Source organism: Dendrobates tinctorius, unplaced genomic scaffold (assembly GCF_039654945.1).
Source record: "Dendrobates tinctorius isolate UK_male_01 unplaced genomic scaffold, ASM3965494v1 ptg000136l, whole genome shotgun sequence".
NCBI lineage: Eukaryota > Metazoa > Chordata > Amphibia > Anura > Dendrobatidae > Dendrobates > Dendrobates tinctorius.
The window spans coordinates 3,694,317-3,711,613 of record NW_027361804.1 but is presented as its reverse complement, the minus strand read 5'-3'; the positions used below and the strand labels follow the sequence as shown (position 1 = coordinate 3,711,613).

Sequence of the window (17,297 nt, the reverse complement as noted above, 5' to 3'; positions counted from 1 at the left end):
CTGCCCCCTATGTACAAGAATATGACTACTATAATACTGCTCCCTATGTACAATAATATAACTACTATAATACTGCCCCTATGTACAAGAATATTACTACTATAATACTGCTCCCTATGTACAATAATATAACTACTATAATACTGCTCCCTCCTGTTTATGTAGTTTTCTGTAATGCCGCCTCCTGGTGCACTTGACAGTGATGAGAAGACACATGGGTGTTCTATAATAAATACTGTATTTGCGGCTCTGCAGGTCACATGACTCGATGCTCTGCAGTTGTCCCAGTCTCCGCTGTATGTAATGTATCAGGGGGTGAGTCGGGGGTCTCTCAGCAGGAGATGGCGGTGCAGGTATAACCTTCGGTACCCCTGGGGCAGGGCTGGCTCGTCAATGCTTGTGCTCCGGCGTCATACAGAACGGCTCCAGCCTCTCGCTCTCCGGCAGCATGGCGTTGAGCTTCTCCATCAGCGGCACGGTCTGGTCGATGCCCATCTGAATGCGCCGTAGGATGGCCGACATCTCGTTCACCTTCTGGATCTGCTCAGCGTACTTGGCGAAGCGTTTCTGCCGCTCCTGCATGTAGCTGTAGAGCGTGTCCACCGAGGCGTCCATCTGCGGGGACAGAAGGCGACAGTCGGGTTGGTGGGCACAGCAAAGGGGGCACACATGGGCCCAGCCGCTGCGCACCTCTTACCTCCTTGATTCGCTTCACCAGGGCGTTCTGGTCAAAAGCCACGGCCTCGGCGCACTGGTGCAGGTGGTCCTGGTACCGGACGCACAGCTGGAGGACCTGGGGGGAGTCCAGTCTTTCCAGGCGGACATTGGTGGGGGAGGTCTGACCGCTCAAGAGACCTGGAAGGAGCAGAGAGGCCATGAGATCACAGCAAACTACTGCGCCCCGTTATCAGGCCCGCCGCCTTCACCCCAATACTGGAGAAGGACCAACCAGCCCCATAACCTCCTCCTACCCCGATACACTCCAGTCACCCCCAGAGCTGCAGTCACATCATGTCTTATCCTCCAGTCACCTCCAGAGCTGCGCTCACTATTCTGCGTTACATCATGTCTTATCCTCCAGAGCTGCGCTCATTATTCTGCTGCTACATCAGGTCTTATCCTCCAGTCACCCCCAGAGCTGCAGTCACTGTTCTGTTACATTGTGTCTTATCCTCCGGTCACCTCCCGAGCTGCAGTCAGACCTGTGGCTACTACACCTCCCACTTGCCAGTGACTGCTGTGTGCAGTGAATGCTGGGAGATGTGAGGTTTCTATGGATTGTGGCAGCAGCTCTTGATGTGACTAGAGTATCATTACAGAGGATGGTGGGCAGTGGAGGAAGGTGATGAAGGCTGGGCCTGCAGAGTCCGGCTTTGATATCTGACACTTATCTCGGGAAAGACATCAGGACATCGGACCCCGGGCCGCAGGACGTGCACTGCCCCTTTAAGAGATGCCAGACAATCCATAAAGATGTTAGAGCACAAAAAAACAAATCCTCCCTAATCACGATATCAGAACTGTAAACCTCCCTGCACATAATGCCCACCAGTCACTGTAATGAGAGCTGCAGTGTAAAGCATAGGGGCGATGGAGCAGGAGCCTGAGCCTCTCAGACAAGGGCGGATTTCACATCAGCACATTCTCTAGAGCTGCTGATCGTGGCCAGGTACAGATAGAGGAATACTGCAGTGTAAAGCATGGCGGAGAGACACAGCTGTCGCTTGGCCTCTAGTGTAGGTTCTGCCGCCAATAACAATGTAGCCCCCATAGCTTTCATTAATAGAGAAGAACTGCAGTGTAAATCATGGGCAAAGCCTTCAAGGGTAGGGACAAGCCGAGGCAATGCAGGGACACCATCAGCTGTGCAGGTTAGTGCGTGCTACTGCTCTCTGTTATCAGCCATTTCATCATGGGGTGAAGTTGGCTGCAGTGCTTTCCAATAGGAAGAGCAGACACTTCTCTGTCCCCCAACTCCTGTGCCAAAACTGTTCTATACCGGCTGATATTAGTCGCTGCTCTTATTACGCACCAGGACTATTATAAACTGCAGACTTCATAGCTAGTGGCCATTTATAGAGCTCTGCTGCCCCCTGGTGCTCACAAGCTGCCATTACAACCGATGGAAAAGCCAGAGAATCCTCAAGCAGACGCTGGACCCGGGAAGGAATCAGTCATTCTGACTCGCCCCTTACTAGGGAAAGGGATTCTCCATGACAAAGTGATGGCCTACACAAGACGGACGAGGACCCCGAACATATTTATCAGGCAGGGCCCGGATAGAAACATCAGATCTCCAGCGGTATATGGGAAGGCGGGCACCACGTAATATTAGAGAGAACTCATCAGATAGAGCCGGGCGCAAAAGAAATGTGAACCGAGACCAAGAAAAAAAGAGCGAAAATGATACACGATGAGGAAAAAGGCCAAACACAAGAATCACCATGAGAACCACATGGGGAGCGACGCGCAGAAGAAACGGGGTGCGGGAAAGAACGAGGCTCCTCTCAGAGACACAAGACACCGAGGAGAAACGACTGAATCCTGCAGTGAGGAACGGTAGATCTAACGGCAACGTATGAGGCCACAAGACAACCTGCACCAATCTCCATATAAGTGATCAATCACTGGACGGCAGATGAGGAGAGAAGATTCCCTGGAGCAGTCCCAATCCTCATCAAGGTCCCATCATCAGTGAACGGTACTAACGACCAGAGTTACCCAGTGGCAGCTCACACAGCCCGCTCCGCCCAATGCGCGTCGCTGCCCAGAGCCGCTTCGTGAGGGGAAGTCGTCACAGTTCAGGTCAGGTCCCTATAAATAGTAAGTGAGGGCACGTCAGGAGGATTGGGACTGTTCCAGGGAATCTTTCTCCTCGTCTGCCATCCAGTGATTCATTACTTATATGGATAGTGGTGCAGGTTTTACTGTGGCTTTATAATTCATTCCATATACTCCCATATATACTCGTGTATAAGCCGACACCCCCGCTCACCCTGCCGACCCCCTGGGACGATGACTCAAGTATAAGCCGAGAGGGGCACTCAGCTGAAAATCTCAGATTATACTCAAGTATATATCACTACAGGGGGCAGCGCGGGAGCAGATGGCAGAGGAGCGGCGGAGGACGAGAGCGGCGGCGGACGCGGACGAGAGCGGCGGCGGAGGCGGACGAGAGCGGCGGCGGACGAGAGCGGCGGAGGACGAGAGCGGCGGAGGACGAGAGCGGCGGAGGACGAGAGCGGCGGAGGACGAGAGCGGCGGAGGACGAGAGCGGCGGCGGAGGCAGAGGACGAGAGCGGCGGCGGAGGCAGAGGAGCGGCGGAGGACGAGAGCGGCGGCGGAGGCAGAGGAGCGGCGGAGGACGAGAGCGGCGGCGGAGGACGAGAGCGGCGGCGGAGGACGAGAGCGGCGGCGGAGGACGAGAGCGGCGGCGGAGGCAGAGGAGCGGCGGAGGACGAGAGCGGCGGCGGAGGACGAGAGCGGCGGCGGAGGACGAGAGCGGCGGCGGAGGCAGAGGAGCGCCCCATTTCTTCCTTCGTCCTCCAGCACTGCGGACCGGTGTGCGCGGTCTGGCGGCACAGCACTTGCCTTTCAGGAGCGGCTGGAACGTGGGGATCTCCTGCAGCTTGATCACCTCGGGGTCCTGGCTCACGTTGCGGGGGGCCTGGCTGCCGGAGGCCACCACCACTATGTCATCCATCTTGGCTCTCTGTTTGGCCGGGGAAGGGTTCGCTGTAAGGAGAAGAGGAGGAGACGTGAGTCTCTGCGGACCCCGGAGCTCAGCAGCCGCCCCGCTGAGTGACGGACGGAGTGACCCCACAGACCCCGCTCACCGGAGGAGCCCACATCTCCAGGACGAAGGTCCGGCTCAGAGCTCTGTTCCGCCCCCATGACTCCTGACGGGGAGACGCCTCACACTGCAACAGAAAGAGAAGAGCGCGGTATAGGGTGGTGACCTGTGGGTGGCGCGCTGTTCTGGGGGTCTCCCGCTGAGGAGTCAGCCCTCACATCGCGCTCTCTCCGGCAGTGACGTCTCCTCTGCTCCTCACTCTCCGGTCTCTTCTATTCCCGCTCCCCGACATCCCATCATCACCGGAAGCGTCTCCCCGGTAACAGCGCCACTTCCGCCTTCTGGGCGGCCACTATATATATCCGGGGTAAACTCCGCCCACTAGTGACGTAATAGTAACCCTGTGTGTGCTGGAGAGAACTGCGAGATCAGTGTGTAATGTACCACCGTCCCCCTATAACGCTATAATGTCACCGTCCCCCTATAACGCTATAATGTCACCGCCCCCCTATAACACTATAATGTCACCGCCCCCCTATAACACTATAATGTCACCGCCCCCCTATAACACTATAATGTCACCGCCCCCCTATAACACTATAATGTCACCGTCCCCTATAACACTATAATGTCACCGTCCCCCTATAACACTATAATGTCACCGTCCCCCTATAACACTATAATGTCACCGCCCCCCTATAACACTATAATGTCACCGTCCCCCTATAACACTATAATGTCACCGCCCCCCTATAACACTATAATGTCACCGCCCCCCTATAACACTATAATGTCACCGTCCCCCTATAACACTATAATGTCACCGCCCCCCTATAACACTATAATGTCACCGCCCCCCTATAACACTATAATGTCACCGCCCCCCTATAACACTATAATGTCACCGCCCCCCTATAACACTATAATGTCACCGTCCCCCTATAACACTATAATGTCACCGTCCCCCTATAACACTATAATGTCACCGTCCCCTATAACACTATAATGTCACCGCCCCCCTATAACACTATAATGTCACCGTCCCCCTATAACACTATAATGTCACCGCCCCCCTATAACACTATAATGTCACCGTCCCCCTATAACACTATAATGTCACCGCCCCCCTATAACACTATAATGTCACCGTCCCCCTATAACACTATAATGTCACCGCCCCCCTATAACACTATAATGTCACCGTCCCCCTATAACACTATAATGTCACCGCCCCCCTATAACACTATAATGTCACCGCCCCCCTATAACACTATAATGTCACCGCCCCCCTATAACACTATAATGTCACCTCCCCCCTATAACGCTATAATGTCACCGCCCCCCTATAACACTATAATGTCACCTCCCCCCTATAACGCTATAATGTCACCGCCCCCCTATAACACTATAATGTCACCTCCCCCCTATAACGCTATAATGTCACCGCCCCCCTATAACACTATAATGTCACCGCCCCCCTATAACTCTATAATGTCACCGCCCCCCTATAACGCTATAATGTCACCGTCCCCCTATAACGCTATAATGTCACCGTCCCCCTATAACACTATAATGTCACCGCCCCCCTATAACACTATAATGTCACCGCCCCCCTATAACGCTATAATGTCACAGCCCCCCTATAACACTATAATGTCACCGTCCCCCTATAACTCTATAATGTCACCGCCCCCCTATAACGCTATAATGTCACCGTCCCCCTATAACACTATAATGTCACCGTCCCCCTATAACACTATAATGTCACCGTCCCCCTATAACACTATAATGTCACCGTCCCCCTATAACACTATAATGTCACCGTCCCCCTATAACACTATAATGTCACCGCCCCCCTATAACACTATAATGTCACCGCCCCCCTATAAGGCTATAATGTCACCGTCCCCCTATAACGCTATAATGTCACCGTCCCCCTATAACACTATAATGTCACCGTCCCCCTATAACTCTATAATGTCACCGTCCCCCTATAACGCTATAATGTCACCGTCCCCCTATAACTCTATAATGTCACCGTCCCCCTATAACGCTATAATGTCACCGTCCCCCTATAACGCTATAATGTCACCGTCCCCCTATAACGCTATAATGTCACCGCCCCCCTATAACACTATAATGTCACCGTCCCCCTATAACGCTATAATGTCACCGTCCCCCTATAACTCTATAATGTCACCGTCCCCCTATAACACTATAATGTCACCCTCCCCCCTATAACGCTATAATGTCACCGTCCCCCTATAACACTATAATGTCACCCTCCCCCCTATAACGCTATAATGTCACCGTCCCCCTATAACACTATAATGTCACCCTCCCCCCTATAACGCTATAATGTCACCGTCCCCCTATAACGCTATAATGTCACCGTCCCCCTATAACGCTATAATGTCACCCTCCCCCCTATAACGCTATAATGTCACCGTCCCCCTATAACACTATAATGTCACCCTCCCCCCTATAACACTATAATGTCACCGTCCCCCTATAACGCTATAATGTCACCGTCCCCCTATAACGCTATAATGTCACCGTCCCCCTATAACACTATAATGTCACCCTCCCCCCTATAACGCTATAATGTCACCGCCCCCCTATAACGCTATAATGTCACCGTCCCCCTATAACACTATAATGTCACCGTCCCCCTATAACGCTATAATGTCACCGTCCCCCTATAACGCTATAATGTCACCGTCCCCCTATAACGCTATAATGTCACCGTCCCCCTATAACTCTATAATGTCACCGTCCCCCTATAACGCTATAATGTCACCGTCCCCCTATAACGCTATAATGTCACCGTCCCCCTATAACGCTATAATGTCACCGCCCCCCTATAACGCTATAATGTCACCGCCCCCTATAACGCTATAATGTCACCGTCCCCCTATAACGCTATAATGTCACCGTCCCCCTATAACGCTATAATGTCACCGTCCCCCTATAACGCTATAATGTCACCGTCCCCCTATAACGCTATAATGTCACCGTCCCCCTATAACGCTATAATGTCACCGTCCCCCTATAACGCTATAATGTCACCGTCCCCCTATAACGCTATAATGTCACCGCCCCCCTATAACGCTATAATGTCACCGCCCCCCTATAACGCTATAATGTCACCGTCCCCCTATAACACTATAATGTCACCGTCCCCCTATAACACTATAATGTCACCGTCCCCCTATAACACTATAATGTCACCGTCCCCCTATAACACTATAATGTCACCGCCCCCCTATAACGCTATAATGTCACCGCCCCCCTATAACGCTATAATGTCACCGCCCCCCTATAACGCTATAATGTCACCGTCCCCCTATAACACTATAATGTCACCGCCCCCCTATAACGCTATAATGTCACCGCCCCCCTATAACGCTATAATGTCACCGCCCCCCTATAACGCTATAATGTCACCGCCCCCCTATAACGCTATAATGTCACCGTCCCCCTATAACGCTATAATGTCACCGCCCCCCTATAACGCTATAATGTCACCTCCCCCCTATAACGCTATAATGTCACCGTCCCCCTATAACGCTATAATGTCACCGTCCCCCTATAACGCTATAATGTCACCGTCCCCCTATAACGCTATAATGTCACCGCCCCCCTATAACGCTATAATGTCACCGCCCCCCTATAACGCTATAATGTCACCGTCCCCCTATAACGCTATAATGTCACCGTCCCCCTATAACGCTATAATGTCACCGTCCCCCTATAACGCTATAATGTCACCGTCCCCCTATAACGCTATAATGTCACCGCCCCCCTATAACGCTATAATGTCACCGCCCCCCTATAACGCTATAATGTCACCGTCCCCCTATAACGCTATAATGTCACCGTCCCCCTATAACGCTATAATGTCACCGTCCCCCTATAACGCTATAATGTCACCGTCCCCCTATAACGCTATAATGTCACCGTCCCCCTATAACGCTATAATGTCACCGTCCCCCTATAACGCTATAATGTCACCGTCCCCCTATAACTCTATAATGTCACCGTCCCCCTATAACGCTATAATGTCACCGTCCCCCTATAACACTATAATGTCACCGTCCCCCTATAACACTATAATGTCACCGCCCCCCTATAACACTATAATGTCACCGTCCCCCTATAACGCTATAATGTCACCGTCCCCCTATAACTCTATAATGTCACCGTCCCCCTATAACACTATAATGTCACCCTCCCCCCTATAACGCTATAATGTCACCGTCCCCCTATAACACTATAATGTCACCCTCCCCCCTATAACGCTATAATGTCACCGTCCCCCTATAACACTATAATGTCACCCTCCCCCCTATAACGCTATAATGTCACCGTCCCCCTATAACGCTATAATGTCACCGTCCCCCTATAACACTATAATGTCACCCTCCCCCCTATAACGCTATAATGTCACCGTCCCCCTATAACACTATAATGTCACCCTCCCCCCTATAACACTATAATGTCACCGTCCCCCTATAACGCTATAATGTCACCGTCCCCCTATAACGCTATAATGTCACCGTCCCCCTATAACACTATAATGTCACCCTCCCCCCTATAACGCTATAATGTCACCGCCCCCCTATAACGCTATAATGTCACCGTCCCCCTATAACGCTATAATGTCACCGTCCCCCTATAACGCTATAATGTCACCGTCCCCCTATAACGCTATAATGTCACCGTCCCCCTATAACACTATAATGTCACCGTCCCCCTATAACGCTATAATGTCACCGTCCCCCTATAACTCTATAATGTCACCGTCCCCCTATAACGCTATAATGTCACCGTCCCCCTATAACGCTATAATGTCACCGTCCCCCTATAACACTATAATGTCACCGTCCCCCTATAACACTATAATGTCACCGTCCCCCTATAACACTATAATGTCACCGTCCCCCTATAACACTATAATGTCACCGCCCCCCTATAACGCTATAATGTCACCGCCCCCCTATAACACTATAATGTCACCGCCCCCCTATAAGGCTATAATGTCACCGTCCCCCTATAACGCTATAATGTCACCGTCCCCCTATAACACTATAATGTCACCGTCCCCCTATAACTCTATAATGTCACCGTCCCCCTATAACGCTATAATGTCACCGTCCCCCTATAACTCTATAATGTCACCGTCCCCCTATAACGCTATAATGTCACCGTCCCCCTATAACGCTATAATGTCACCGTCCCCCTATAACACTATAATGTCACCGCCCCCCTATAACACTATAATGTCACCGTCCCCCTATAACGCTATAATGTCACCGTCCCCCTATAACTCTATAATGTCACCGTCCCCCTATAACACTATAATGTCACCCTCCCCCCTATAACGCTATAATGTCACCGTCCCCCTATAACACTATAATGTCACCCTCCCCCCTATAACGCTATAATGTCACCGTCCCCCTATAACGCTATAATGTCACCCTCCCCCCATAACGCTATAATGTCACCGTCCCCCTATAACGCTATAATGTCACCGTCCCCCATAACGCTATAATGTCACCCTCCCCCCTATAACGCTATAATGTCACCGTCCCCCTATAACGCTATAATGTCACCCTCCCCCCTATAACGCTATAATGTCACCGTCCCCCTATAACGCTATAATGTCACCGTCCCCCTATAACGCTATAATGTCACCGTCCCCCTATAACGCTATAATGTCACCCTCCCCCCTATAACGCTATAATGTCACCGCCCCCCTATAACGCTATAATGTCACCGTCCCCCTATAACGCTATAATGTCACCGTCCCCCTATAACGCTATAATGTCACCCTCCCCCCTATAACGCTATAATGTCACCGTCCCCCTATAACGCTATAATGTCACCGTCCCCCTATAACGCTATAATGTCACCGTCCCCCTATAACGCTATAATGTCACCCTCCCCCCTATAACGCTATAATGTCACCGTCCCCCTATAACGCTATAATGTCACCGTCCCCCTATAACGCTATAATGTCACCGTCCCCCTATAACGCTATAATGTCACCGTCCCCCTATAACACTATAATGTCACCGTCCCCCTATAACGCTATAATGTCACCGTCCCCCTATAACTCTATAATGTCACCGTCCCCCTATAACGCTATAATGTCACCGTCCCCCTATTAAGCTATAATGTCACCGCCCCCCTATAACACTATAATGTCACCGCCCCCCTATAACACTATAATGTCACCGCCCCCCTATAACACTATAATGTCACCGCCCCCCTATAACGCTATAATGTCACCGTCCCCCTATAACGCTATAATGTCACCGCCCCCCTATAACGCTATAATGTCACCGCCCCCCTATAACGCTATAATGTCACCGCCCCCCTATAACACTATAATGTCACCGTCCCCCTATAACACTATAATGTCACCGCCCCCTATAACACTATAATGTCACCGTCCCCCTATAACACTATAATGTCACCGTCCCCCTATAACGCTATAATGTCACCGCCCCCCTATAACGCTATAATGTCACCGTCCCCCTATAACGCTATAATGTCACCGTCCCCCTATAACTCTATAATGTCACCTCCCCCCTATAACGCTATAATGTCACCGCCCCCTATAACGCTATAATGTCACCGCCCCCCTATAACGCTATAATGTCACCGTCCCCCTATAACGCTATAATGTCACCGTCCCCCTATAACGCTATAATGTCACCGTCCCCCTATAACGCTATAATGTCACCGTCCCCCTATAACGCTATAATGTCAACGCCCCCCTATAACGCTATAATGTCACCGCCCCCCTATAACGCTATAATGTCACCGCCCCCCTATAACGCTATAATGTCACCGTCCCCCTATAACGCTATAATGTCACCGTCCCCCTATAACGCTATAATGTCACCGCCCCCTATAACGCTATAATGTCACCGTCCCCCTATAACGCTATAATGTCACCGCCCCCTATAACGCTATAATGTCACCGCCCCCCTATAACGCTATAATGTCACCGTCCCCCTATAACGCTATAATGTCACCGTCCCCCTATAACGCTATAATGTCACCGCCCCCCTATAACGCTATAATGTCACCGTCCCCCTATAACGCTATAATGTCACCGTCCCCCTATAACGCTATAATGTCACCGCCCCCCTATAACGCTATAATGTCACCGTCCCCCTATAACGCTATAATGTCACCGCCCCCCTATAACGCTATAATGTCACCGTCCCCCTATAACGCTATAATGTCACCGTCCCCCTATAACGCTATAATGTCACCGTCCCCCTATAACGCTATAATGTCACCGTCCCCCTATAACTCTATAATGTCACCGTCCCCCTATAACGCTATAATGTCACCGCCCCCCTATTAAGCTATAATGTCACCGCCCCCCTATAACACTATAATGTCACCGCCCCCCTATAACACTATAATGTCACCGCCCCCCTATAACACTATAATGTCACCGCCCCCCTATAACGCTATAATGTCACCGTCCCCCTATAACGCTATAATGTCACCGCCCCCCTATAACGCTATAATGTCACCGCCCCCCTATAACGCTATAATGTCACCGCCCCCCTATAACGCTATAATGTCACCGTCCCCCTATAACGCTATAATGTCACCGCCCCCTATAACACTATAATGTCACCGTCCCCCTATAACACTATAATGTCACCGTCCCCCTATAACGCTATAATGTCACCGCCCCCCTATAACGCTATAATGTCACCGTCCCCCTATAACGCTATAATGTCACCGTCCCCCTATAACTCTATAATGTCACCTCCCCCCTATAACGCTATAATGTCACCGCCCCCTATAACGCTATAATGTCACCGCCCCCCTATAACGCTATAATGTCACCGTCCCCCTATAACGCTATAATGTCACCGTCCCCCTATAACGCTATAATGTCACCGTCCCCCTATAACGCTATAATGTCACCGCCCCCCTATAACGCTATAATGTCACCGCCCCCCTATAACGCTATAATGTCACCGCCCCCCTATAACGCTATAATGTCACCGTCCCCCTATAACGCTATAATGTCACCGCCCCCTATAACGCTATAATGTCACCGTCCCCCTATAACGCTATAATGTCACCGCCCCCTATAACGCTATAATGTCACCGCCCCCCTATAACGCTATAATGTCACCGTCCCCCTATAACGCTATAATGTCACCGTCCCCCTATAACGCTATAATGTCACCGCCCCCCTATAACGCTATAATGTCACCGTCCCCCTATAACGCTATAATGTCACCGCCCCCCTATAACGCTATAATGTCACCGCCCCCCTATAACGCTATAATGTCACCGTCCCCCTATAACGCTATAATGTCACCGTCCCCCTATAACGCTATAATGTCACCGCCCCCTATAACGCTATAATGTCACCGTCCCCCTATAACGCTATAATGTCACCGCCCCCTATAACGCTATAATGTCACCGCCCCCCTATAACGCTATAATGTCACCGTCCCCCTATAACGCTATAATGTCACCGTCCCCCTATAACGCTATAATGTCACCGCCCCCCTATAACTCTATAATGTCACCGTCCCCCTATAACACTATAATGTCACCGTCCCCCTATAACACTATAATGTCACCGTCCCCCTATAACTCTATAATGTCACCGTCCCCCTATAACACTATAATGTCACCGTCCCCCTATAACACTATAATGTCACCGTCCCCCTATAACGCTATAATGTCACCGCCCCCCTATAACGCTATAATGTCACCGCCCCCCTATAACGCTATAATGTCACCGCCCCCCTATAACTCTATAATGTCACCGTCCCCCTATAACACTATAATGTCACCGTCCCCCTATAACACTATAATGTCACCGCCCCCCTATAACGCTATAATGTCACCGTCCCCCTATAACGCTATAATGTCACCGTCCCCCTATAACGCTATAAGGTCACCGCCCCCTATAACTCTATAATGTCACCGTCCCCCTATAACGCTATAATGTCACCGTCCCCCTATAACGCTATAATGTCACCGCCCTCCTATAACGCTATAATGTCACCGTCCCCCTATAACGCTATAATGTCACCGCCCCCCTATAACGCTATAATGTCACCGTCCCCCTATAACGCTATAATGTCACCGTCCCCCTATAACGCTATAATGTCACCGTCCCCCTATAACTCTATAATGTCACCGTCCCCCTATAACGCTATAATGTCACCGTCCCCCTATAACGCTATAATGTCACCGCCCCCTATAACGCTATAATGTCACCGCCCCCTATAACGCTATAATGTCACCGCCCCCTATAACGCTATAATGTCACCGTCCCCTATAACGCTATAATGTCACCGTCCCCTATAACGCTATAATGTCACCGTCCCCCTATAACGCTATAATGTCACCGCCCCTATAACGCTATAATGTCACCGTCCCCTATAACGCTATAATGTCACCGTCCCCTATAACGCTATAATGTCACCGTCCCCCTATAACTCTATAATGTCACCGCCCCCTATAACGCTATAATGTCACCGCCCCCTATAACGCTATAATGTCACCGCCCCCTATAACGCTATAATGTCACCGCCCCCTATAACGCTATAATGTCACCGTCCCCTATAACGCTATAATGTCACCGTCCCCCTATAACGCTATAATGTCACCGTCCCCCTATAACGCTATAATGTCACCGTCCCCCTATAACGCTATAATGTCACCGTCCCCCTATAACGCTATAATGTCACCGTCCCCCTATAACGCTATAATGTCACCGTCCCCCTATAACGCTATAATGTCACCGCCCCCTATAACGCTATAATGTCACCGCCCCCTATAACGCTATAATGTCACCGCCCCCTATAACGCTATAATGTCACCGCCCCCTATAACGCTATAATGTCACCGTCCCCTATAACGCTATAATGTCACCGTCCCCCTATAACCCTATAACGCTATAATGTCACCGTCCCCCTATAACGCTATAATGTCACCGCCCCCTATAACGCTATAATGTCACCGCCCCCTATAACGCTATAATGTCACCGTCCCCTATAACGCTATAATGTCACCGTCCCCCTATAACTCTATAATGTCACCGTCCCCTATAACGCTATAATGTCACCGCCCCCTATAACGCTATAATGTCACCGCCCCCTATAACACTATAATGTCACCGCCCCCTATAACGCTATAATGTCACCGCCCCCTATAACGCTATAATGTCACCGTCCCCTATAACGCTATAATGTCACCGTCCCCCTATAACGCTATAATGTCACCGCCCCCTATAACGCTATAATGTCACCGCCCCCTATAACGCTATAATGTCACCGTCCCCTATAACACTATAATGTCACCGTCCCCCTATAACTCTATAATGTCACCGTCCCCCTATAACTCTATAATGTCACCGTCCCCCTATAACTCTATAATGTCACCGCCCCCCTATAACACTATAATGTCACCGTCCCCCTATAACACTATAATGTCACCGCCCCATATAACTCTATAATGTCACCGTCCCCTATAACACTATAATGTCACCGCCCCCCTATAACACTATAATGTCACCGCCCCATATAACTCTATAATGTCACCGTCCCCCTATAACTCTATAATGTCACCGTCCCCCTATAACTCTATAATGTCACCGCCCCATATAACTCTATAATGTCACCGTCCCCTATAACACTATAATGTCACCGTCCCCCTATAACACTATAATGTCACCGCCCCATATAACTCTATAATGTCACCGTCCCCCTATAACTCTATAATGTCACCGTCCCCCTATAACTCTATAATGTCACCGTCCCCCTATAACTCTATAATGTCACCGCCCCCCTATAACACTATAATGTCACCGCCCCATATAACTCTATAATGTCACCGTCCCCCTATAACTCTATAATGTCATCGCCCCCCTATAACTCTATAATGTCACCGCCCCCTATAACTCTATAATGTCACCGTCCCCTATAACACTATAATGTCACCGTCCCCCTATAACACTATAATGTCACCGCCCCATATAACTCTATAATGTCACCGTCCCCCTATAACTCTATAATGTCACCGTCCCCCTATAACTCTATAATGTCACCGTCCCCCTATAACTCTATAATGTCACCGCCCCCCTATAACACTATAATGTCACCGCCCCCCTATAACACTGTAATGTCACCGCCCCCCTATAACACTGTAATGTCACCGTCCCCCTATAACACTGTAATGTCACCGTCCCCCTATAACACTGTAATGTCACCGTCCCCCTATAACACTGTAATGTCACCGTCCCCCTATAACACTGTAATGTCACCGCCCCCTATAACTCTATAATGTCACCGTCCCCCTATAACACTATAATGTCACCGTCCCCCTATAACTCTATAATGTCACCGTCCCCCTATAACGCTATAATGTCACCGCCCCCTATAACTCTATAATGTCACCGTCCCCCTATAACACTATAATGTCACCGCCCCCTATAACTCTATAATGTCACCGTCCCCCTATAACGCTATAATGTCACCGCTCCCCTATAACGCTATAATGTCACCGCCCCCCTATAACTCTATAATGTCACCGCCCCCCTATAACACTATAATGTCACCGCCCCCCTATAACTCTATAATGTCACCGCCCCCCTATAACACTATAATGTCACCGCCCCCCTATAACACTATAATGTCACCGCCCCCCTATAACACTATAATGTCACCGCCCCCCTATAACACTATAATGTCACCGTCCCCCTATAACACTATAATGTCACCGCCCCCCTATAACACTATAATGTCACCGCCCCCCTATAACACTATAATGTCACCGCCCCCCTATAACACTATAATGTCACCGCCCCCCTATAACACTATAATGTCACCGCCCCCCTATAACACTATAATGTCACCGTCCCCCTATAACGCTATAATGTCACCGTCCCCCTATAACGCTATAATGTCACCGCCCCCCTATAACTCTATAATGTCACCGCCCCCCTATAACACTATAATGTCACCGTCCCCCTATAACGCTATAATGTCACCGTCCCCCTATAACGCTATAATGTCACCGCCCCCTATAACGCTATAATGTCACCGCCCCCCTATAACGCTATAATGTCACCGTCCCCCTATAACGCTATAATGTCACCGTCCCCCTATAACGCTATAATGTCACCGTCCCCCTATAACGCTATAATGTCACAGCCCCCTATAACGCTATAATGTCACCGCCCCCTATAACGCTATAATGTCACCGTCCCCCTATAACGCTATAATGTCACCGCCCCCTATAACTCTATAATGTCACCGCCCCCTATAACGCTATAATGTCACCGTCCCCCTATAACGCTATAATGTCACCGTCCCCCTATAACGCTATAATGTCACCGTCCCCCTATAACGCTATAATGTCACCGTCCCCCTATAACTCTATAATGTCACCGTCCCCCTATAACGCTATAATGTCACCGTCCCCCTATAACGCTATAATGTCACCGTCCCCCTATAACGCTATAATGTCACCGCCCCCTATAACTCTATAATGTCACCGTCCCCTATAACACTATAATGTCACCGTCCCCCTATAACTCTATAATGTCACCGTCCCCCTATAACTCTATAATGTCACCGCCCCCCTATAACACTATAATGTCACCGCCCCCCTATAACACTATAATGTCACCGCCCCCCTATAACACTATAATGTCACCGTCCCCCTATAACACTATAATGTCACCGTCCCCCTATAACGCTATAATGTCACCGCCCCCCTATAACGCTATAATGTCACCGCCCCCCTATAACGCTATAATGTCACCGCCCCCTATAACTCTATAATGTCACCGTCCCCTATAACACTATAATGTCACCGTCCCCCTATAACTCTATAATGTCACCGTCCCCCTATAACTCTATAATGTCACCGCCCCCCTATAACACTATAATGTCACCGCCCCCCTATAACACTATAATGTCACCGTCCCCCTATAACACTATAATGTCACCGTCCCCCTATAACACTATAATGTCACCGCCCCCTATAACTCTATAATGTCACCGTCCCCCTATAACACTATAATGTCACCGTCCCCCTATAACACTATAATGTCACCGTCCCCCTATAACACTATAATGTCACCGCCCCCTATAACTCTATAATGTCACCGTCCCCCTATAACACTATAATGTCACCGCCCCCTATAACTCTATAATGTCACCGCCCCCCTATAACTCTATAATGTCACCGTCCCCCTATAACGCTATAATGTCACCGCCCCCTATAACTCTATAATGTCACCGTCCCCCTATAACACTATAATGTCACCGCCCCCTATAACTCTATAATGTCACCGTCCCCCTATAACGCTATAATGTCACCGCCCCCCTATAACGCTATAATGTCACCGCCCCCCTATAACTCTATAATGTCACCGCCCCCCTATAACGCTATAATGTCACCGCCCCCCTATAACTCTATAATGTCACCGCCCCCC

The 17,297-nt window shown here is 49.8% G+C and overlaps 1 protein-coding gene across 1 annotated transcript; it reads right to left on the bottom strand.

Annotated features, from left to right (window-relative positions):
* Positions 1-219: 219 nt before the first annotated feature.
* Positions 220-4,157, bottom strand: BORCS5 (BLOC-1 related complex subunit 5). Its single transcript, XM_073544079.1, has 5 exons — positions 4,012-4,157; positions 3,837-3,920; positions 3,592-3,735; positions 698-855; positions 220-615 (listed from the first exon to the last, which is right to left on the bottom strand). The coding sequence occupies exons 2-5, from the start codon at positions 3,892-3,894 to the stop codon at positions 391-393; spliced, it is 585 nt and encodes a 194-aa protein (XP_073400180.1). The 5' UTR covers positions 3,895-3,920; positions 4,012-4,157; the 3' UTR covers positions 220-390.
* Between the last annotated feature and the right edge of the window lie 13,140 nt (positions 4,158-17,297).